Source organism: Dermacentor silvarum, chromosome 4 (assembly GCF_013339745.2).
Source record: "Dermacentor silvarum isolate Dsil-2018 chromosome 4, BIME_Dsil_1.4, whole genome shotgun sequence".
Lineage (NCBI taxonomy): Eukaryota > Metazoa > Arthropoda > Arachnida > Ixodida > Ixodidae > Dermacentor > Dermacentor silvarum.
This window is the reverse complement of record NC_051157.2, coordinates 145,432,431-145,456,723: the sequence shown is the minus strand read 5'-3', so window position 1 is coordinate 145,456,723 and position 24,293 is coordinate 145,432,431. Positions and strand designations below refer to the sequence as shown.

The 24,293-nt window shown below is 46.6% G+C and overlaps 1 protein-coding gene and 1 long non-coding RNA gene across 2 annotated transcripts in view; one reads left to right on the top strand and one right to left on the bottom strand.

The window, feature by feature from the left end:
• Window positions 1-23,638, bottom strand: part of LOC119450716 (solute carrier family 45 member 3) — a 181,323-nt gene extending 157,685 nt beyond the window's left edge. Inside the window, exons 1-2 of the mRNA XM_037714237.2 lie at window positions 23,457-23,638; window positions 12,152-12,262 (exon numbers count right to left, since the gene is read on the bottom strand). Coding sequence (XP_037570165.1) covers window positions 12,152-12,262; window positions 23,457-23,518 — 173 coding nt within the window. The 5' untranslated portion in view covers window positions 23,519-23,638. The remainder of the gene's footprint in view (window positions 1-12,151; window positions 12,263-23,456) is intronic.
• Window positions 3,373-18,481, top strand: LOC125944804 (uncharacterized). Its single transcript, XR_007466511.1, has 4 exons — window positions 3,373-3,426; window positions 4,467-4,559; window positions 10,820-10,881; window positions 18,077-18,481. It is a non-coding gene; the product is annotated as an uncharacterized LOC125944804 (long non-coding RNA).
• Window positions 23,639-24,293: the final 655 nt, after the last annotated feature.

The window sequence follows — 24,293 nt, the reverse complement described above, 5'->3', positions numbered from 1 at the left end:
AGCAAGTTCCTACTTGCTAATACACAAGCTCTCTCATCTGCTCTTCGCAAATCAGTTTGACGCGCATTAATACCACAAAGTATCACATGCTCCCTCACAACGATAATTTGTTACATAAAATGCAAGGAATTTTAAAATATCAAAAGCTCTCAATGATATTTTAATGCAATTTTAAGGAAATTATACTTCATGTTGACTGAAACTCTGGCAGTCACTCTTCATTTTATTATTGTATTTTTTGTTCGAAGTGCCCTCAGGGCCACATGACATTAAAGAGGGGAATGGTTACAAAGTAGTAGAGTAAAACAAACAAGTGCAGTGAGTTCTTGTAACAAATGATTCATCGGATTATACAATGTTAGCTAATGTTTTGCAAAAAATTTTGTTATCTTTGATGGCTACGATACTTGGTGATTCCATTTCTGAGATGTACGGGGCATGAAAGAAAGATTTCGTGTTACATGAATCAATTCCTTCTTTACTGCGATTATTCACGCAGTTTGAAATGCACTGAGGCCTCAATATGAAGTCGTCATGAAGTCTGGCGTGATAGAAAATTTTATGAAATAGCAAATCGCCGACTTTGCGGCGATTAGCTAGTGGAATGAGTGCTAGGCTAGTTTACATTGAGATTATACTTGAGGTACAGTTATAATTAGAAATAATGACACGAGTAGAGTTGTTTTGTACTAGTTAAAGTGAAGTAATAAGATTAACGCTACTGAGATCCCGTATTGCAGATGCACATTCAAGTTTCGAGCGAATTAGTCTTGTAAAGCTGTAATTCTAAAGTAGACGGTGCTTTGGAAAAGTTGTGCCGCAAGTACCCGAGCATGTGATTACCATTGCTAATGATGTACTCTATATGAATGGTCCAATTTAAGTTATTTGTAATGTGAACACCGAGATATTTATATGACATGACAAAATCTAAGGTAACGTCAACATGGCAAGTGCTATGATTAGATTTATATCTGGAAATGCGCATTATTTTACATTTGTTTACTACAAGAGGCTCATATACAGCTTGCATGAAATGAATAACTAGGCTAGCCCTGCACCATAAGATATATCTAGAAAAGGCAACCTCATATAACCGGCCAGCCTATTTCACACTTCAGAAACTTGAGAAATCACTAAAAGCAAATTTTCTTGCTCTTCAAACAGCAGATGACAAACGTGAGCACAGTGTGCTCCCAAAAAGATTTTGATATGTACTCGCAGAATAAGTTCAGTTTAACATTGAGCTAGTCAACTGTGAACGAGCAAGGGAAACCTCAGCGTGGAAACTTGTCTTCGTCTCGGCCCTCACAAATATGTTTGCTTGGTGACTCGTTGGCTTCAAGCTGAGGCTTCCCTTGGTCACCTCTGTTACTCAACTGAAGTGTTCATCTCCTTGCAGCCTCTTTGCCTTGTTTGAATACATATACCGATATTCTTTTTCAACATGAAACTGCAAATTGCATTTTCCAAGGATCTGTGAGCATTAATTGGGCTTGCTTATATGTTTATTTAGTGTCCTTGTTTATTCACACATATTTGCAGAAGTCCTTCTAAGCACTGCTGTCTCCATAACGTTCCCTGGTTTTCCTACGAGTACTCAACTTGTGTCAAAACCTTTACTGCCGCACCTGAACACTAAATGTGCAGCAGAATATCAAGAGTAGCAAACATGTGATGTAAAATTTAGCGTAGCGCCCCCCCCCCCCTATACTACGTGCCTCTCGACAATGTGTTATGAGACCAATGGGACATTGCAGCTCGAGCTTATCTACATTTTTGACCAGCTATATTTTCTGCTCATTTCTTTATTCTAGCTGAAATCGTCGAATGCAGAGTATATAAAACGTCAAGCAGCACTGTACACAATACAAGTACGACGGTTCGTCCGCATAAATATCTCTGTCTGAACCATCGTTCTCCCTACTTTACAGTACGCCGAACACGATGAGAAAACTTCGCTCGATTTCATCTTTGTGTTTCTGTATGTTGTAAACTCAGCGTCGGACAATATTAAGTCCACCTGAACTGTACGAAAATTGTGAGCATGTACTGCTTCATTCACCATTGACAATAAACAATGTAAGCTTACTTGTTTGAAGTGTTTTATTGCCAGTTGAGGCCTCTCGGTCACCTGGCGACATAATAAAAATATCTGTAGTCATGTTAGAGTACAGTACACACGAATACCGCCCCGAAAGCGGTAACAAAACGCCCCAAACCAGCGAGCGAGCAGCGCGACAAGCCCTACGAACCGCTAACGTAGCGGCCATATCGAACATTACGTAATGATGATGATATTAGTTTTGATTCTGCTAGCGCCATCTCTCGGTTGCATACTTTAGTTCACAATGCCACCACTATGCTTATTTCTGTTGCAATGTGGAAGGTACAGTTTTCCTTCTCTAAGTTTGTATGGGTGTTCTGTGGACGAATACTCTGTCAATCTTGCCCGGCTCAACACTTTCGTTTAGTGTCCCTTTAAGAAATATTGTAAGAGCTAGCAGTTTTCGCTTCTGCAAGTGGATTTTTGGAAAGGCTGAAATCACATGCATGGAGTAATCTTAAAATCAAAGAAAAACGATGCACTTGTTGACTTTTCAATGAGAGCGCATCTTTCAATTGTGGAATTCAATCCGAGCAGCAGTGAATTCATCTGTCCTTTAGCCGCTTGAAATGAGTACACGTGTACTCATTTATCCTTTTTTTTTCGGGGACTACATTTCACCCTCTAACAACTTAAAGTTATCGCTGAGCGCAAGACGCGCCTGCATGACTGGAACTTACTGGATTGTTATCGATGGTTCTGTCCGTTGTCTGTTGTCCCCGAAGCTTGTGTTCTCTGATTATACGCGCGACGCAAACTGTGTAGTACTTCCTGGAAGACACGCGAGCACTCTGGAAACTTTGATGACTGATGTATAAAAGCCAAAGCGGTTGACCGGCAGATCAGATTTTCGACGATCGCCGATAGTGTTCGCCGCTAACGCTGTGTTTTTGAGCGTAACTTGCTTTTCTGGGCACAGGTTCACCCAATAGTTAGTTTCGCCATTCGCAGTTTGTGTTCTTGACCGTCACTACCACGTGACAATATCACGGAAGTAACGTCTGCCTCCTCGAGTAAGCTAACTCACCAGGCCGCATTGTGCTATATTATTCATCCATTAAAAAAAGTATATATATATGTTAGAAGTAAAAGCGGGAAAGATAGTGTAGGCTGTATCAGGGACGCAATTGCCGTAGGCTATGTGAAACGTCTTGTGCGTACAGTACAACAGACGATGCATAGAGGGTACAGAAATGACGTCACCAGATGCACAAGTTACATTTATTCATGCATTAGAATGCTTACATACTTAATTTATTTTATATGAAATCTATAGAAGAATACAGCAAACAAAAACGGAATCATCTAAAGAAAGACATGTAAATGTGTATTTATCAGACTTATATTACTACTAGAAAACGTAAGGCTTTTGCAGAATAAATAACGGGGCTCTCAGTTTTGTGTCTGCCAGGCTGACGACCGTCTCAAGATATCGCTGGCTTTTTTTTTTCGTTCAGCTGTTTCATGTCCTTTATTGTGCCTAAGGATCCAAATTGTTTTGAAAAGACGTGCCGGATCATGCGGAATAAAATATCAATTGTTCTCAGGGCTTTCTGTATTGGCTTATAGTGTCTGTTGTTTTCGCCAACTACATCGACAGGCAACTACGTCGACGCGGGTGGCTACAGGGGCTTGTTGGTGTGGCATCTTCTATTTTTGTTGCAGCGCAAACTGAACGACAGGAACCACAGAAATGTGTGTGTGTTCCAAATGTGCCTTTCGGTGGCGCCTGTCGTTCAGCTTGCGCTACAAGCGAAATAGAATACGTCGACACGTAACCTACGTAACTACGAGCATCCTGCGCCTTGAATCCTGCGTTACACTTGGCCAGTGTAACGCAAAACTATTCCATTCTGATTTTATCCCAACCTCCTGACTCCAAACTTACGTACTCGCTGACGCAAGTATCGGGCGCACGGCGACCCGCCGTGTCGTTAGATCACCCCAATCAAACACTTTCGCCATTTGTAGCACGTCACTTTTGTTTGCATTGAAAGCGAATAGCATTGCCTACCTTGACAGGTATTTCTTATGTAATTGGCTGACAAGACGCGAGGAGCACGCAGAAGTGGAGAAGGAGGATTCGGTGGGTCCAACCTGGCGCAGTGAAAGTAGATAACGGAGTGATGAGGGTGGTGCCGGTGTCTGGGATTGGTCCGCTTCCCCTTGCTTAGTTTGCAGTTGCTGGTCAAAAATCGGGGGTGGCTTGCAACGGAAGGCGAGAAATACAGCTAAAACAGATCCTCAGCGAGAAAGAGTTGGCATAGCGAGGTCGTATATGTGCGGAAAGAGTTCTAGAACATTTTACTGCGTCGCCAAAATGTTTATTTAACGCAAAAAAAAATATTCTCCACGGCAGCTCCGAATAGCCAGTGCCAAGGTGATCGGCGGGCAGCCATCTTTTATTGCTTTCGGAACGGGGCAGTCTTCGGCTATACCGAAAACAGCTCAGGTTTGTTCCACATATTAATGCATCTTTAATGCGTGCACGCCACTTAGACATGGTGAGTTTTCAAGGTTTTGCGACGTCGCGTGACAGACCGGCGTAGTGGGCGCCGCCCGAAAGCTTTTCGCGGAGGTTTAATGCGGAGGTTTAATGGCGAAAAGGGCACAAAATGGTAAATATTTAGTTTCTTTTCTTCAGCCTAACCATGCAGAATGAGTGTCTCATTCTGTCATATCAAACGGGGAATTTTCGCGGTTTTCGCGAAGTTGCGTGACAGACAAACATAGTGGGGGGTGGCCGGAAAAAAAATTTCGTCCAGTCGTGGAGTGCTAGAGGCAGAAATGGAAGGGAAACTGAATTGGGGGGAATAGGTTTACGTTATAGCGCCCACTGTCAAGGATGGTAATTTCGGGAACTGTCACTCGTAGCAAATATTAGCGCAAGCTTCCCTGGGGAATTTTTCGTAGCAACGCGTCAGGGTGGAATAGGATTTAATGAAATTAAAAAAAATAGATGGAAAGAATGGCGGGCGCTTATCAATACAATAATTAACCTGAGTGCGCACTCCCTATTACAAAATGTGTCTTTCCGAAGCCTAAACAGATTAGGTAGTGTAAATATATTGGCTAAGTTGCAGGCATAAATGGAAGTCGGCTAATGCAAGACGGGTAATTGAAAATCGCTGGGCGATGCCGTTTTCTATGCAATGGAGAAAAAAAAAAGGCTGTGCGATGCTGCGTTTGCATGCTGGTGATGGTCTTGATGATGTAGATGAATCACGAGGAGACCAACAACCAAGTGCCGTCATAGATGTTGCTGTTATTTCAGAGAATAAAATTAATATTACTGTCGCCATCAGCCCATTTATGTACACTGCAGAACGAATGCGTATTCCCAGCAATCTCCAATTAGCCCAGTATTGCGCCAGCTGATCCCGTCGCAGTCCTGCAAGTTTCCTAAATTTTATTACTCCACTCGCCCCACCTCACTGAACAAAATTATGCTGTTCCGTAAGCCCAATGACGGAGTGCGCCGACCGATCACGTGAAAGCGTGATAGCACGCCGCCGCAAACAGGAACGCAGGCGCGGCCGAAATTCATTGGCCTGCTAACATGATGTGAATAAGACGAGGCTGGCGAGTGGGGAGAGGTTGCTGTTGTCTTCATAACATGGCGCTGGCGCTCTTTTGATATTGGGGGAACCTTCCCGGCTTGCAGAAATCTCATGTTCGTAATGTGCCATTGAAGTATAAAGAAGTCCTGCTAACTTCTCCCAGAAAACCGACATGTTTAAATGCCGAACGAAGAGTGGAACTGTACCGCTCCAGAAAAATTGACATATGTCAAGTGACTTTTGCCATGCATTTGGCTATTGGTGAACATCTCCAGCTCTCATCAGTCTTTCTCTCTCCGCCTTAGGAGGAGGCTTTAGCTCGGGCCGAACACCGACGCCGCCGATTCATATACATGTAAAACTCAGAAATGCTTTTCTGAGACAGCCCTTCGGCCGATTTTAATGAAATTTTTGGCATCATAGAAGGCAGAGGTAAATTCCAGTGACCATTGGAAGTGACTATTTGATGACTTGATGATGATAAGGATTTTTTTAATTGTAAGTTAGAGAAAATGGAAGCCCGACGTTTACAAATTTTTCTATCTCCATCATAAACAGATAACGCCGTTCTGTAGACTGCACCCGCTAGAGCATAAAAAGCGGACAAATCGGATGTATAAATTTACAGCCTTACGTGAATTTGTTACAATTATTGCAAGGGTTTTGCAAAAGTCATACTCGTACAAGAGTATACTGCAGAGTAGAGCACGGCACGGGCTCGGGCTTACCCGAAAGCCCGGGCCTGGCCAGGCCGGGTAAAGCAGTTTTTTCACGGGCTCGGGCCGGGCTCGGGCACGGCATGTGCTTTTTGACCCGGACCCAGGCCGGGCTCGGTTTTTTGACGCGGGCCCGGGCCGGGCTCGGGCTTTCTGGTGGTGTGCATGTAACGTGCAGCGAGTTATTCTCGGGCGTCTCAACTCTGAAAAACATGTATTTTTCGGTCTCGGGCCGGGTTCGGCCCAGTTTCGAGCCGGGCTCGGGCCGGGCCTGGGCGTAAGGTAAAGGGGTGGCGGGCCGAGCCGGGCGGGTAACGTAGATTATTTCCGGGCCCGGGTCGGGCCCGGGTCTCGCCATAAAAGCTTTGATCGGGCTCGGGCGGGCCACCCAACGTAAAAACGGGCCCGGGCCGGGCTCGGTCTGAAAAAATCGGCCCGTGCAGTGCTCTACTGCAGAGCAGTGTATAAGGCACCCTCGAGTTGATACTAGATGCAATTTGTGGAATTGTGATATCATTTTTATTGCTGAATTACGAAGTTGTAAACTTGACAGTTTAATATTCTAAACATTTGTGATTTTCGACAATTTTTATAAAAAATCGACTGCCTAAATCAAACGTCCGCTTTTATCGATCACTACATCTTAACGTTTTCTTTTAAATTCAACAAACCTCACTAAATTTGGTGCAGTGGTTGCCGAGAAAAACGATTTCTCGTTTCCCATCTATTTAGATAGGCTCCTCTTAAAAGGGCGCGGAACCACATTTTATCGAAGTGGAAAAAGGCATTTGAAGTGAAAATAGGCTATTTCAGAAATACTTTGCCGCAAAAAATACTTCAATGCGTTCCGCAGATGCGTAGCTATTGGCAATCAAACACGGCATCCGCTGTGCTCCCGTTCCTTCTTCAATGCCTTTCACTGCGAAGACTACGGTGGAGTGGGGCGTGGCCACAACGCTCCGCCTTCTAAATGTCACCGTGGCATGCAGTTCAAATTTAATTTGGGATGTTAACGTAGACGCCACGACTTTCGATTTTCGTACTTACGACGCGCTAAACGTAAACCAAATGCGGTTGTCCTCAGCGAGCCGCAGTGCGCTTATTCAGTGGACTCGTGGCGCGGTATCTACGCTACGTAGTCGACCGCAGCTACCAATAGCAACCACGTATGGGAATCCCCTTTATTATGAAATAAAGCGTCCAGAAAAGCGTGAAGAAGACGGCTTCTGTTGAAAAGAGAGCGTTTGAGAGAAAGGGGACTTCGCGCTCATATGTTATTGCACCAAGCGCGAGGGGTGCTTCAGGGCCTCTTTAAAGCCGGGAGAGCATTATCGAGTGGGGCTCTTCACAATCGCTCAATCTCTCTCTCTCTCTACATCAAGCCGCGACCACCCTCGCTTCATGCTCATTCGATGGTGACGCTGCATAAGTCACATCCCTCACGCCAATTTACTAAGTGTGTGGCGTTTGTGTTCTTCGGCACAGCTGCAGTTTCTGTTTTCTGAGTGGAATTCGCTAGAATTCATTCCTCAATGGGATCTAACAGTTGTATTTTTCGTTGCTAGGAGGGCAGCAGTTTAGAACTTTTTTGACGATGAGATTCAAGTCTCGCATTTGTACTGATCGCCGACTGTTCCGGTTAAAGGTCAGTCTAGTTTTACTTACGTGATCACTAGCTCGCAGGTTGGTTTAGGCTGGTAACAACTTTATTGATAGTCGTGCCGAGCTTTCACCGACGGGGCCTTAGGTCTCCCACGTGGGGACGTCAAGGTGTTGCATCGCTGCCGCCTCGCGGGCCTGCTGGACGGCCGAGAGTTGATCGCCGAGGCTGGGGCTGCGCAAGGCAGCGGCCAACCGCGGCGGAAGGGTTCCGGAGTTAGCATCATGCGGATTTTTGTTACAGTCCTAGAGTGGCTATCTCAGTATGACAGACCTTGCATATATTTGTCGGGTATGTACCGGGGTATGTCTGTGGTATTGTGCCGGATTAGGGTACGTGAGTGTCTGCAGTTGTCTGAAGGCCACCGCCTGCGCCCTGTCCAGCTTGTCGCTGGGCAGAGGGAAGGTTCGGCGGGCCAAGCAGAGGGCCTCGGTAATTTCGTTGTAGCTCGCCAAGCGGTCTTTAGTGCTATCCCATGGACGACGGTCACCGGCGCGGTTCGTGAGCTCGCGCGCCTTGGCGTGTGTCGTCTCGTTTCGGTAGCGATGCGTGTCCGCTCCTTCTCCAATGTGCGCTGGGAACCATTAGATTCCGGTTTGAAATTCTACCTCCCGCTGGACATGGCGATTGGTCAGGACTCGGGCCGCTGTCCGTGAGATCCATCCTTTGGCGAAGTTTCTGACCGCTTGTCGTGAGTCGCAGAGAACCATCGTGCACGTCTGATCCGTGAGGGCGAGTGCCACCGCCGCTTCCTCCGCTTCTTCTGCGCGCGCGCACGCTACACTTGCCGATATGCGCATAGTGCCTTTCGAATCAACGACCGCCACCGCGAATCGCGAGCGTTCTGCGTATTCCGCAGCGTCAACGAATCGTGTCCCCGGTTCGTCTCCGTGGGTGTGGAGGAGAGCTCTGGCCACCCTTCTGCCCCGGTTGTGTTCCGGGTGGACGTTCCGTGGAATCGGGTCGACTCTTTGCGTTTGTCTTATCGCGTCCGGAACAACCACTTTCTGTCCCTGTTGTGTGTGGTAACGGATGCCGAGACTTTCCATGATCTGGCGTCCCGCTCTCGTGCCCGCTAATCTTTCGAGTTGTGAAGTGCGCTGCGCCTCGGCGATTTCGCTCAGCGTTTTGTGAAGCCCGAGCTGGAGCAAGCGGTGAGTGCTGGTGGACTGGGGTAGACCTAGTGCTATCTTGTACACCCTGCGGATGAGGACGTTGATCTTGGCTTCTTCTCTCTTGTACCAGTTGTGGAATGCCGCGACGTACGCAATGTGGCACATGACTCAGGTAAGTTTAAAATATAATCTGGTGCGGTAAAGGTGATTCCGAGGAAATTCGCTTCCCTCGGGATCAGTATTCGAGATTTCGAAGGCACTTCCAATTTGTTGTCTAAAACGTCCTGTATATGACAGCGAATGTTAAACTTTGTAAATGCTGTGCATGCAGATGCGTTGAACACGCGTGGATCGTCCCTGGTCTTGGGAATTCAGTCGATCCCTGCGCAAGTATGGATGAGAGTTCGAAGGATTTGCACGCCCTCGACTCCCTCGATATTTCACTGCCAGGCCGTCATCTGGATTTTCCTGCTCCCCAGTGTTGATGCCGCGCAAGATCAGCTGGCGAGACGCTTTGCAAAAACTTAACTGAATGTTTAATAGCACGTTAAAGCACAGACTAAAATAAAAAGAAACACACAACAAACACAAGCTACTCTCAGCACATGAATGGAGACAGCGTACTTTCTCTCGCCTCATTACGTTGTTTTCAAGCTATCTCCTTTTGTGCTGCCGACACTTTCACTTTTTTTCTCCGCCATGCCGATTGAGTGAGTGAGTGAGTACGAACTTTATTGAGGTCCTGAGGAGAAAGAAGTAAAGCAGGGCCGGAGGCCCCGCCAATCAATCCGGTGGCTCCACCCAGGTTGGGGCCGGTAGACAGAGTCCTTCGACGACGGCCCCGGCCCTCTGGACAGCCTTGAGCTGAGCGATGAGCTCTGTACTTCTCAGCGCTGAGTCCCAGGAGGACTGGTCAGGAAAGTCCGTGCCCGCGTTGGCAGCGCACAGCCAGAGCATGTGTTCGAAGTTGTTGCATTCGTGGCCGCAGTGTGGGCATGCAGTAGGAAGGTCAGGGTTGATCCTGCTTAGTGTTGTTGGTGTGATGTATGTCCTAGTCTGCAACTGTCTGTAAGTGACGGCCTGTGCTTTTTTGAGGTTTTGGTGAGGAGGAGGAAAAATTCTTCGTACTAACCTATGATTTGAAGTGACTTCGTGGTATGATACGAGCGGGTCTTTGTTGTCTAGATCCCTTCACCATGCCGATTCCATCACCTAACTGATTCTTCTTTCTCGCTGGTGACACCATCACGTGATCGCGCTCCAGCGACACCGTCAAAGAACTGTTGTGTTAACGTATTGGCTCGCAATACAAGACGATTTCGCGGTTTGCCTCGTGCTACATGAAGTGTACTCATGAAATAGCGGAAGCAAAGGAACAATTTTTATCTGCATAATAAAGAAACGTACTTTTAGTGCATGAGACTATTCGCTCGGCAAAAGGATCACCTACTTTCTAACAAGCTCTCTGACCATTGCTTTCGGAGCTGTGACACATCACACAGGTCATCTGCACTGTTATGTTAAGAAATTACTTGCCATTCCAGGTGCGACGCTCATATATACGCAGATATACGTATCACGAGTTAGGTCGCTTTCATACCAACGAGAAATTGCCACTTGGCAAATTAAGTATAATTTATCACCTATGCACTTGCATACAGAACAATCCTGGCGTTGCGGGGACTCAGCTGGACTCCGGTAGCAACGACTGGGACAAAAAGTCGTAAGAAATGAACTTTCCTTCCATGAACCAAGAGGGTCTCTTGATGCATGAAAGTAAAACGCGCATATTCCTTCTTCGACGACGTAAAGACGCAGTGTATAAAAATTGACTCTAGTCCAACAGCGTGTGAGAGAGACAGACGTTCGACTGATCTTCCCCGTAATTAAAGGCAGTCGAACTGCCCGCGGCTGATCATTATGTGGCTTTTATTCGTCTTCCTATTGCAGCAGCAACCAATGTGAAACAACTAGTTCAAGGCGTGAAAACACACAAACACACACACACACTTAAAAAGAAATAATTCTGCGGATACGGAAGCAAAATGTGACCGCTTGGTTTAGCCAGTGAAACTTCGTGACCCTGGCATAAAACCGAGTGACGTGAACCCATCACTCGTCTCTCCCTTTCGTACAGGTTATAATATAGCAACCGGCACATTCAGAAAAGCATGTGGTGACGAGCAACGTCAGTGCGCGCGGCCTTCGCCTCCTCGGGCGCAGCTGATGGGAGTAAGATTCGTGAGTGGTACGTGATGGCGGACTCCGCAGCAAGCCGGCGATATATCGCACCCTCGCTCTTGTATAACGAAGCCGTCCGACGCGGGCGGCGCACCCTCGACTGGCCGTGCGATTCGCGGTATCGCGGGGGGACGAGTTCCCGCTCTAATGGGCCTCTTGATTGCAGCCGCCGCTCTTGTGCCTCACTGCTACGCGCATCGCTAGGAAACGAGATGGAGAGGGCTAAGGCGACTGGTCTTATAGTTGTCAGCGTCTACGCAACAGCATGTAAGGTCCAGTCCCACGTGCTCCTGTGTGCACTTAACGTTTTCCTGGTAAATTGCAGCCCGAAGGGCCCCCGGAGCTCTTTTCGAGTAACCTTGATCTATTGGGGTGTTCGCTTTCGGGACTTTCGCAGTCTGACCTTCCCGCGAGAGCTTTAGTGGAAACGAGGTCTATAATTGTTCGGCTTATTGTATATTGCGTTACATATGTTTGTTGCGGCTGTTGCCCCTAACTGCGAGAGAATTGTCACAATCGATCAGTACTGAATCAGGTAATTGCATGCGCTCACTTCCATTTGATATTAGCAGCATCGAAAGCGACCAAGACCCTCCCGTGAGAGCGGGTCCGCCTGGCTAAACGTGTATACTTTTCTGAAAACAACAAAGAAGAAATGCTTGATGGCCGGAGCTTTATTCGAAATTGACTAGCAGGATTCGAGTCGTTGATCTTGAATTACGCGCGTGAGCTGAAACGCAAAGCTTACTTACCCTTGCGGCATAGCTCTACTGGCAGCTGCTCCCGAAGTCCCGGAAATAACGAAGACGGCAAGTCGTGGAGAGAAGGAATCGTCACCCGCTTCGAAGTTCGTGGTAGTATGTCTGCGCGTAATGATTTTAATGGTGATTAAACTCACATTTTTCGGAAGAATTCTGGCTACGTGGTTTACGAACGCTCCTGGCATGCCAGAGGACTCGGCGTGTATACTGTGAACTGCGGCTCAGCGAGCCCTTTTTTGGCCAGTAAATAACGTGAGAACGCGCTGACTCTGCGTCATAGACGGGTGATTCCACGTGAGATCAACACGGGTCCAAAAATTCATATTTTAGATTTCATTCAATATTTTATATTTTGTGGGCATATCACTCGGTAGTACGAAAGTGAACTTGCACTCTTTGAGAAATGGATACTTTAGAAGAAAAAAAATTTTGAAATTATTCAAGTTGCAGGCTCCATTCACATGCACCGGGCATTCTCGCAAATTTACAACAATGTCAAATACAAAATATTGCGGCTACAAAGAATGCATTTTCTTGTGTAAAACGTATACCTAAAGAAGAGTCAGCAAGCGTTGTTTGAGGCTTCTGTGCAAAACGGAAGTGTTCTGGAAAAAATTCTTAACTTGCTACACGTTTCGAAATTTGCTATATTTACGAATTTTTATCTACTAAACTAATAAATGTAGCCTATTGAAATTTGCTGGGCTATGAGACCTTAACCTGTTTAACGATTGTGCTAAATATTGTTGCTCTAGCACAAATTTCCATTTTTACAGTTTGCCTCAAATGTGAAGTTTTGACGAAAATCAACACTATTTAAAAATCAAAATCAAAAAAAAACCCCATCGTTAACTTTTCGCAAAATTTCGTAAACAGCTGCCCACAGACACTGGAAAAAGAACATTAAAAAGCATCTTGCATTATTTTGTTTTTAATGACAATATATGTGGTAGAAATGAGAGCTTCGCCGGGATGCAGCAAGGTGCTAAGAAATAGGGACATCGGGGTAAAAGAACGTCCATTAGCCTCTGACTTGCCTAAACATGGCCATGATTGCGACACAAGGGTAATTTTACCCTTATGGTTAATACTTATGCATAAAATACCGTTTAGTACAATACTCATTGTCTTGAATGTGAGTAAAGATACGTCAACAGATCAACCTTTACATGGCTCGTTTTATTTAACAAGTGTGCGTAGCTTGCAGCGCAGATAATTGCAGACTTAACGGTGAACTTCCTGTGCATGTACACAAGTAACAAAATTTACGGCAGGTAAAATTCTCTAAAAATTTCGTACTCACCATGGCTCCGTCGGAAGCGTCATTATACAGTATAACCTAAGACACGGTGATGGGGGGGGGGGGGGGAGGAGATGGTGTTGGTTAGGGCTTATTTAGCTGGCAGATAGTGTGCCAGCGGTTGCTCTCTTCTATCGCCTCTTTAAAAAATGTCACAGTTTCACCCTAAGGGCGAAGCAATGAATGCGATAGCAACACAGCAATGTCATACGAAGTAAGGTGAGCGGCTTTGGTAGCAATATGAATTGTAGTAAACATGAGCTGATTAAGTAAGCAGGTGTGCCGCGGCGTAAGTAGACCGACATGAAGAGAGACTCGATGACCACGAGAAGGCGTGTGTGAAACGGTGGTGTTGATGAGAAGCGCTTCCCGTGGGCAGCGCGTGCGAAGGGACACACCTGTAGCGCTGCACTGCCGACCCGGGCAGCATTGCATGTGTAGCGTGCGTTGGAAAATGTGGCCCGACTATTACTGACTGTGGTGTGAGCGCGCACAAACAAACATGAATAGATCACACTGAAGGACTGCAGACAACGACTGTCAAAACGCTGGCAGCAAGCGCATATACGCCGCAGCGGGCGAAGGTACGTGCGGTCTATCGCTTCAACGGAAACTGAGCGGCGAATGCACAGCGCACAAAGGTCAGAGCCGTGTGGAGATAAGAGACGGTGCGAGTGAGTGACGAGCGCGGTTGTTGGCAGAGTAAAGTGCGCCCCCCCCCCCCCCCCCGCTCCCTCCGGCACTGGCTTCCCGCTTCCTTGCGTGCGCGTGGAAGATTGAGTGCGTTCGCTCTCCGTGACAGCGTGCGTCCCCGCACGCTTCAGCTCGGGCATACGGCGCGCGGCGAAGATTTTATCTATACGGAACCTCACGGCGACCGCGACGATGACGGCGACGACGACGGCGACAGCGACGCCGACGGCAGTAATCCGGTGGAAGTGTCCATATAATGGCTATCGCAATAAAAGGGGGTTGAACAGGTGGAAAGAGGCGCGACACTTCGTCTCTCCGAAACTTATGTGTTTTGGGAAACATTACCTGTTCCGCTCACTCTTAAGGATATTGGTCTACTGTGCGAAGCCTCAAGCAGAGCGTTTCTGTTTTTATTGAAGTATTCGCAGGCACAGATGAACTGTTCCGCGTTAACAGGGAGGGGGGGGGGGGGTGTTCTCATTTCTACCACATATATTGTCATTAAAAACAAAATAATGCAAGATATTTTTAATGTTCTTTTTCCAGTGTCTGTGGATAGCTGTTTACGAAATTTTGAAAAAAATTAACGATGAGGTTTTTTTATTTTGATTTTTAAATAGTGTTCATTTTCGTCAAAACTTCACATTTGAGGCAAACTGTAAAAATGGAAATTTGTGATAGAGCAACAATATTTAGCACAATTGTTAAACAGGTTAAGGTCTCATAGCCCAGCAAATTTCAATAGGCTACATTCATTAGTTTAGTAGATAAAAATTCGTAAATATAGCAAATTTCGAAAAGTGTAGCAAATTAAGAATTGTTTCTAAAACACTTCCGTTTTGCACAGAAGCCTCAAACAACGCTTGCTGACTCTTCTTTAGGTATACGTTTTACACAAGAAAATGCATTCTTTGTAGCCGTAATATTTTGTATTTGACATTGTTGTGAATTTGCGAGAATGCCCGGTGCATGTGAATGGAGCCTGCAACTTGAAGAATTTCGATATTTTTTTTCTTCTAAAGTATCCATTTCTCAAGGAATGCAAGTTCACTTTCGTACTACCGAGTGATATGCCCACAAAATATAAAATATTGAATGAAATCTAAAATATGAATTTTTGGACCCGTGTTGATCTCTCGTGCAATCACCCAGACGTGTTACATTTCTCACTCCATCAATTTCCTATCCACACCAACCATTCACTCGGTGCTTGCCAACATGTGGTTTTTCTTTTGAGAATCCGCCCAAGCCAACGGCTGCAATAGCCAAGAGAAATCTACGACAGCACTTGATGACCAAAGCAGCACAGTGCTGGAAAATAGTATAACAGTTTTTTTTTCGAACATAGTCTTAGGAGCTACATGGAACAATCACTCTCCCTAACTGTCATGCCATAGCAGAAACCCACTAGATGGCAGAAATATTGTAAACTGCTTTTCAGTTAGTCGAGCGCTGTCAAAAATGTAATAATTGCATGTCAAAATTGCAATTATGCTGCATCACCACAGTGATGATTAAGCATTCGCTTGCAAGACATTTAGGAATAGGTGAAGTAATAGCAGAATCCTGGTGCATTAATGTGATCAAGTTGAACACCGTGTTCACCGGTGCATGCTTTCATAACTGGTACCATTAAGTCTCATATCTATCTGTTACAAAATATGTCTGCCGATGCTACCACGAAAGACATTTCAGCCTGAAGTGAACATAACGGCGGCATGTGGTTAATTTTAATGTAATCGTTGATCTCGCTTGCGTTTTAAACCAGAATGTGTTAGATAAGCTACTTCTTCACGCGGAGTGTCGGCGGGGTTCAGCGATTGACGTCGCCGGTTTTTGCTTCCAGCAGTTTCTGCTACTGATTTGCATTCAATTACCAATGCGTGCATTCAGCCTAGAAATGTTAAAAAGGAAAGCGGTATCCAACAGCTACAAAAAAAAAAACCTAAAGAGCGAAAATTGCTAATGAATTCACGTGCTCGACATTTCTACTACCGCTAAGCTGGCATGGTTACCCCAACAGAAAGTTGAGTATTTGGAACATCGAAGATAAGTTCATTATGACGCCCACGTCGGAAGCGCAGCCTTTTTTTTTTCCTTTTTTATTCTTGGGCTCCGTGCAGCGTTTAGATGGCGACATTATGTGCATATTTTAGTGAGGCCGCATGCTGTATGCGTTGTGCCCATGTTCACTGAGAATCGTAAAAGCTGCTCATGGATGTCAAAGCGTTTATGAACCTTTTAAAGATGGCGCATTCAAGGGTTGCCAGAGTGCTTTCATGTGGGGCAGGAGGTAAGGTGCTAGGAAAAAAAAATATTTTTTTAAAAAGGAGCTGGAGCATGGTTCTGAAAAATAATCGTATTCGTGTGCCACTTGAGCTTGGATATGGGGATCGGACATTTCCAAACGCAAAGCATTGTTTCTCTCGTAATTAAAAATAGCATCGTAGTTATAAAATGGAAAAAAAATTCTCGTTTCATAGAGGAATGCCCTGAAAGGCAACGATGTTCATAAATTAATGAAATTGGTTACGGCCAGATTTTCAGTGCCCGAGAAAATGCTACCATATTCTCATAGACGAAATTACCACCTGTCCGTGAACTCGTGGTTCACCTTATGCTTTAAACGCAGTTTTACGTTCGGTCGTCTCGTGCTACTTTTTTTTGTAGCGTGTGCTACACTGGCTGAGTTTAAGCAGTTTCACGTGGCTCCTGGAGAGCCGTGCTGCGCATGCGCTAGGAGCAGTGACGTCACACGGCGCACAGCTGGCGCGCCTGAGCCGCCCTCGCGCGCGCCTCGCCGGTCTGCGCATTCCAGAGGAGTGACGGCATAGCAACGGCAGACGCACTGGCGCCAGCGCGTGCCTAGCTGTGCGCCTCGTCTGACGCTGCGCCGGAGCCACTTGATAGCGCCTCTCATTTTGTGCGCATGCGTTTGCCAGTGAACTGCCAAACGCAGCGGTGCTCAATGGTGAATTGAACCCTGTGCCGTTCAGCTTGACGACAGTGGTGTGGTCATCGAGGCCGTGTACGTGTCGCCGAACAATTCAGTTAAAGACAGTATAGACGTAGTAGTTACGTCTATACCTAGTCGTTCTTCTTCTTTCCGGGGTTTTACGTGCCAAAACCAGTTCTGATTATGAGGCACGCCGTAGTGGAGCGCTCCGTATTATTTTAGGCCACCTGGGGTTCTTTAACGTGCACTCCAACGCAAGCACACAGGCGTTTTTGCATTTCGCCACCATCGAAAGGCGGCCGCCGCGGATGGGATTCGATCCCGCGACCTCGTGCTCAGCAGCGCAACGCCTTGGCTAACTGAGCAACCGCGGCAGGTTATACCTAGTCGTGCGGCAAGTGAACTGTGTGTGGGGGATGGTGACTTCAATCGTGCTCCAGACGCTCTTGGTGTTCCTTTGAAGGACACGTTTAACCGGGACTTAGCCAGTGTTCCAACTGTACAGACGACGTCTAGGGGTCTTGACCTTTGATCTTGTGTATCACAGAGAGACAATCAATACTGCGTTGGGGCCATAGAGACGGCAGCGTGTTACTACACCGACCACCGAGCCATTGTTGTGGCAATAGAGAAGCAACCAGACGTTCAGAAAAAAAAAATATACATGTGTCGCATAATGCGTATACCGTGTGTGTGTCATTGAAGCAGCAGTAAGCATGATAATCAAGCTAATCCTAGAAACCTGGAAAGCTAAGAATAACGAGCTGAACCTTAGCTCACGCTATGTATATCCTGGCATAACCGAGCTAAGCCACTGATAACCATTTTTAAATGAAGTTGAACAAAAGATTTCAAAACGAGTCCTTAATTTCGAAGTAATATATGTTTCTTTCGTGAGTCAACACATTTCTGCGTCTTCAGCTTTCCTCCAACTTGTCATAATTATTGCCATAATTATTGCTTTCAGCCAAGCGGCCTGGAGGACTCGAAGTAAGTCGCCGATGGGCGTTCAGTGCAATACCACAGCGTCATTGGCTACGGCAAGAATACCGCAACGTCACCGACGTCATCGCAGAACTGCTCCACCAGATCAAGCATTCAAATAATTACGCAGATTCAGCGCGCATCTTGGAATCTATCTAAAGCGAAGCTTTCGCGCAGCAGTTAATCAAATGCTATAAATTTGTCCATATAATGCCGGCGTCCTTGGCGTAAAGGAAACTGGCGCCAAAGAAAATATGCTCTCCCACGCCCGTGCTATAGGCAACGCCACACACAGGGCGATCATCTCAAATAGCCAGTTAGAGTTGGCACAATAAAGGTAGACGTGCGATTGGCGGGATCGCGCAAAGCCAGCTCCTGGAGGCTGGTACTCCGAATCTATACCTCTTTATGGACTTGTTTTGTTCAATGTGGATGTGCAAAATAATCGATTGTGGCCTAATGGTTGGAGAATCACGCTCCTGTACTGACTGACCGACGTTAGATCCCACCATCGGGTTCGAAGTTTTAAAAAATTTTAACAGCGGAGCTGTTTAAGCCGGCCGTAATTTGTAATGCGTTAACAGAAAAAAAAAAGCGGGATGTGGGCCGATCCTGGCGGTTGTGCAGAAAGGGTCCAAGCGCAATGGCACATACCACTGTGAACTAGCGAAGCTGAGCCTGGCTAAGTCTAGCTAAGTATGGTTGGGACGACTTAAGCTTAGTCAGTCATCGATATCCCTATTGCAAAACCCAGTATCCAGTGCCCAGTGCCATGCCTGATTATGGGCCCAGTGTCATGCGCTGGATACTGGGACGCTGGCAAGGCGCGGCATACTGGGAGGCGCTGGGCGCGGGGTACTGGTGCGAAATGCAGCTCTAGAGCGAGAAATACGTGGTGCCTGGCTACCTTATATATTTTTTCAAATACTAAAAGGAACAGAGAGCGCTGTAATGCAATAAAAAAAGAAAGAAAGAAAGTAACAACAAAATTAGCTGCTAAGATTCAAACCTCCGACCTACAGATCCCAGTCCCAGTATCTTACCACTAGGCCACGCCGATTCGTGATTACCGGTTCATATTTTGCCATGTCAACGCGCAGACACAGTAGTAGCTTTGCACAGACGTCTCGAACAGACATGGTAGATGTGATATCGCCTTCAACTAAAACGTACGCCTCTATCAGAACGAAAAAGTTGTTGTCCGTATTGCCTAGTATGCCTGGAAGTGCTGCAACACTGATTTGCTTTTGCGATTGGTGTATTAACTACGAAAAAAGCCTTAAATGAACCGCCGACCCGGGATGTTCTACGGGCTGTTACTGCCGATTTTGACAGCCGTTTCTTGTTCTTTGCGCAAAGGTAATGCAACATTTCCATAGCTCAACAATGCTTTTCAATCGACACGTATGTTTAGCCACATATCTCCGTCAGAGAAGCGGTCGGCTGACAGCCTTCGGCGACAGCACACATAGGCATGTTTATAACGCTTCATATCGGCGCTCATCGCTTGTTGTGCTGACACCGTAGACTAGAGCACTGCAGGGGCCGATTTTTTCAGCCCGAGCCTGGCCCGGGCCCGTTTTTACGTTGGGCGGCCCGCCCGAGCCTGATCAAAACTTTTATGGCGAGACCCGGGCCCGGCCCGGGCCCGGAAATAATCTACGTTACCCGCCCGGCCCGGCCCGCCACCCCTTTACCTTAGGCCCAAGCCCGGCCCGAGCCCGGCTCGAAACTGGCCCTAACCCGGCCCGAGACCGAAAAATACATGTTTTTCAGAGTTGAGATGCCCGAGAATAACTCGCTGCACGTTACATGCACACCTCCAGAAAGCCCGAGCCCGGCCCGGGCCCGCGTCAAAAAGCACACGCCGTGCGGAGCCCGTGAAAAAACTGCTCTACCCGGCCCGGCCTTTCGGGTAAGCCCAAGCCCGTGCAGTGCTCTACCGTAGACACGAAAGAATGGTCTGTTTAAAAACACTGATGGGAAAGCTGAACTACAGAGTGATTTATCCTCGTTATACTTGTTGATTCATCAGCCCAGACGAGCCGATAGAGTGTAGACGGACTCGGCGGGTACGGTAGGCCTAGCCTTCGGGGGAAGCAAACGATCTCGGTTTGGGTACCTGGCGAATGGGAAAATGTTGGTATTTGAGCTTCAGAACTTTTTAACTACTCTTTTTACTACACCAGGGAAAGTGGAAGCGCAAGAACCGCCGCAGCTTCGTTGTCGGTGCGATAATATCAATCAGCGGCAGGCTTCCTGAGGTCCGTTCGAACGCGTCTGAACGGCTGCTGGGTTTCGCGTCGACTGTACAACACTGCGACAACTCGCAGTCATCGCTTACGTACAAACTACTAGAAAACGAGGCGTTATCTGCGTTTGCGTAATTTCGTTCGCGAATACAGCTATCCGCACAGTCAAAAGGAAAATGTACAAGGCGAAAGTGATCTGAAGTGTCGCATATGCATGGGCAGCTCACGCACCTTTATTCCAAGCTGCAACACCAGCGACACGAATCAGACATTTATGATCCCAAATTATAGCGCTATTTAGGACAGGAGTCTGTTTTTTGGACAGGAGATGCCCATAAAATTGTATCAAGCATTTAATATTCAACAGCACATGTGCTCCGGCAGTGCGGCACAAACGAAACCAGCGCACTCTCCAGTACGAGCCAGCGAACTCCAGCGACAACCAGCGCGTGTACAGTGCACACGAGTGCGCCCCAGCGTCATAGCAGTGAAACCAGCGTCTCGACGAGTGTGACCCAGCCCTTATCCAGCGATCTCACCAGTGTCGCAGTGACTCCCAGTGACTTCCAGCGTGCGCCAGCGTCCCCAGTGCCACCCAGTGCCAAAAAACGCGCTGGTTTCACACTGGAAGGCACTGGAAGACGCTGGTTTTTACAATAGGGATAGCCAATCGATAGCCAATCAATAGCTAATCCGGAAAATTCCGGGAAATGCTGGGGATGATTTGGTAGTGCTTAGCCTAGCCCAAATACGTGGCCAATACCTTGCGATAGTCAATCGTTAGCCAATCAATAGTTAATGGAGAATCGACAAAGAATCCGTAAATTCCGGGAAGTGCTGGGGATGACTTGGTAGTGCTTAGCCTAGCCCAAATACATGCCCAATACCTTGCGATAGCCAATCGATAGCCAATCAATAGGCAATCGATAATCTATCAACAAGCAATAAATTTACGAAATTGCTGGGATGACTTGCGCTTAGCCGAGCCGAAAGGCGAGAACTAGATAGGGGCCCATCAGCTCCACTGTCTCTTTAGCATTGCGCCTGCAGTGCAAGCTGCGCGAATTTGTTTCTTTTCTTTTTCTTTAAGTGTGAGCTGTTCGACAGCGCAGCAGCAGCAACCAACAGCCACGGTCGGGAATGACCGGGAAGGTTCGCTTCAATAGATTCACATTTGCGTCCGTCATACGAAGCCACCGAAGGGCGGCCCATCTGTGAGAGGACGCCAAGTGGGCGACGAAAAGCCACCAAGTGAAACCGCGCTTTTGTGGCGGGGGATCCCCGCTCGACTGTGTACACACATAATAAGGAAATGCGGTGTCGGCGCCAACTTTCCTCGTGAGTTTCGCTTTCATTGCACCGGGGTTGTGTCGTTGCGACAGCTTTAACGCGACATTGATGTGTAAAAGCATTGACGCTCGGCTGAAGGTGCGTCGTGCGCATTGTTTATCTCGCGATGGCGAAACGCGAGCGGCCTGTAGACGTCGCGCACGTGATGCAGGTACAGTTACGAGCTATTGTTTCTTTGTGAGCCACGGAAGTTCAAGTGATACCCCCCCCCCCCCTCCCCGATCACGCCAAAATGATTCGCAAGTGAAGACTTATCGGCAAATCATGTTATGCGGGCTTCCTCAATGAGGGGGAAGATTCGTGAAAGGGAAACGTTCTATCAACTTGGAGCAGCCGCGAAGCTACAACGAAAACCCGTACGGGTCCGGGTTTCTCAGAAAAAAATAGTTGAGCAGCAGAAAAAAAATGAAAATAAAAATGCGAGACACTTCACAGAGGTATCCTAGTCTGTCAAATTTAAAATTAAAATAAATTAAGTGCGCTAAGAGATAAACTAGTGTCGTCCGCGTAAACTACAAAAGATGGATAGCAGTCATTGCAGAGAATGTCATTATTCTATAGAACAAACAGCAATGGCCCCAAAATACTTCCTTGAGATAAGCCAGCAGCAGTGCGTTTCAGGTACGATAAATGATTATTTATTGCCACTTGTTGATAGCGAGAGAGAAGATATGACCTAATTAGTGAGAGAAAAATGACACGGAATTCGTTAAAGTCAACTTTGGAAAGCAATGACCCGTGGTTTATGCTGTCGAACGCCGTGAAGTCTACGATAATTCTGAGTGTAAGTTCTTTGCATTCAAAAGCATTAGGTATTAGTTCCTTTTGATAAAGGGGGCAGTATCGGCTGCAAAATGCTTACTAAATCCATGATCACTTTATCTATGATTGTCACAGATACGTGACATTAGTTTTCCTAATAATGCGGCCGAAATTAAGCAATATTTAGAATTCTGCTTTTATTTTTTCCCATTTTTCCGGGAAGGTACTAAAGCTACGAAGCTGCGGTTTAAAACTACTAAAGGTACATGAATGAAATTTTACGTCCTAAATGGAAATTCCTTGAACTCTACTTTATCTAAAATTTAGCTTCCTCGAGCATGTAGTTGCCGGGCTGTTTACAACAGAAGATTGCGATATTTGGCAATTTCCAAAAGCAGATTATCCAAAAAGTAAAAATTCAAAATTATTTTGCTACATCTAGGAACTAGATAAATATGTCCTAAAGCTACAGAGCAAGCCGCAATGCAGTAAGTGCGGTAGTTTATTCTAAATATGGTCACAAGTGAGACACAGTTCGCAAAAACCATGTATCTCATGCTTGTTCTTGAACATTTATTTCTAAATCGCATTAATCAATTTCCATATATTATATATAGTTGGAATCTACAAGAACTAAGGTTTTTATGGTATATACCAGAACTTTATATCCTAAGTAGAAGAGCCGCCACGGTTACTCCAAAAGTACTGAAAACGGGGGGCTCGTGCCGCCGGAGTGGAACCACCACCTTAATACACCGCGTCCTCTTTCATCAACGCGATTTTGCGTGTGCACGCGACGGTGTGTCAGTTCCAGGATGTCTGACTGGTTTTCAAACCAACTTTCCGTTATCATGACTTTGTAAAAAGTGACGTTAAATCTAGCATGCGAACAAAGAATCACTATAGAAACCAAGATTGCGGCCTCGACGTTGAACTTGACTCGGCGCGAGCTACCAGTCATCACAGACGATGCTATCTATATTCGCACTCAACACTCACCCTTCCGTGGCTGTCGTTATCGGTGTTTCCATGATAGTCCGACGTATTTCTGTGCTGTTCATGGTCCACGCAGTTTCCACCAAAATACTCAATGCCACTGCAATCACAGATATACCATTAGCACCGCGGCGAATAGCCGCGTCGGGGCGTTGACGCGTCCATCACTTCGTTTCACGCTGGTCTGGCGATGCTAGGGGTGCGGCAGCTGCTCTTGCGTGCGCAAAACATGTCCTTGTTTTGTTGTGGAAGGGGAATCGCTTCTCTAGCAGATGTCTGTTTTCTTTTTCTATTCAAGTCGACTCCTCTTACGTTGTCAGGCCGCTACGTGCTGCGACATGTATCGTCATTTGGCTTGCTCTCTCTCCCTCTCTCTTGCACGTAATGCTAACTTTCTCGTGGCTTCGCCACTTTTTCCTTTTCCCCGAAAAGATACAGCTTCAGTACATCCTTTCCTTCTACTTAGCATAGGGCGCGTCCTCACTCACAGCGATCGTTCTTTAAGCTGGAGACCCAGAGGCACTGGACAATCCGTGTTGTACATAAGGTCTTGGTTAGTTCTTTTTTTTATGCATAGCGCCGAAATAAAACGAAGCAACGACGGCGTGCCTCGCGGGCAAGGAGAACAGGGCCCACTACGATGACGACGACCAACCTTTCCCTTTCCCTCAAGAACCACTTATCATCATCATCATCGACGCCGACGTAATTTCCAATCATTGGTGGCATGGTCGGGAGGGCATAATCTGCCACGCTTAGAACCGTGCAGTGCTGGCGAAATCGTGGAATCTGGCGCCTTGCGATCGAAACGTCGGGTTCCTAAACTTTTAATCAACCAAT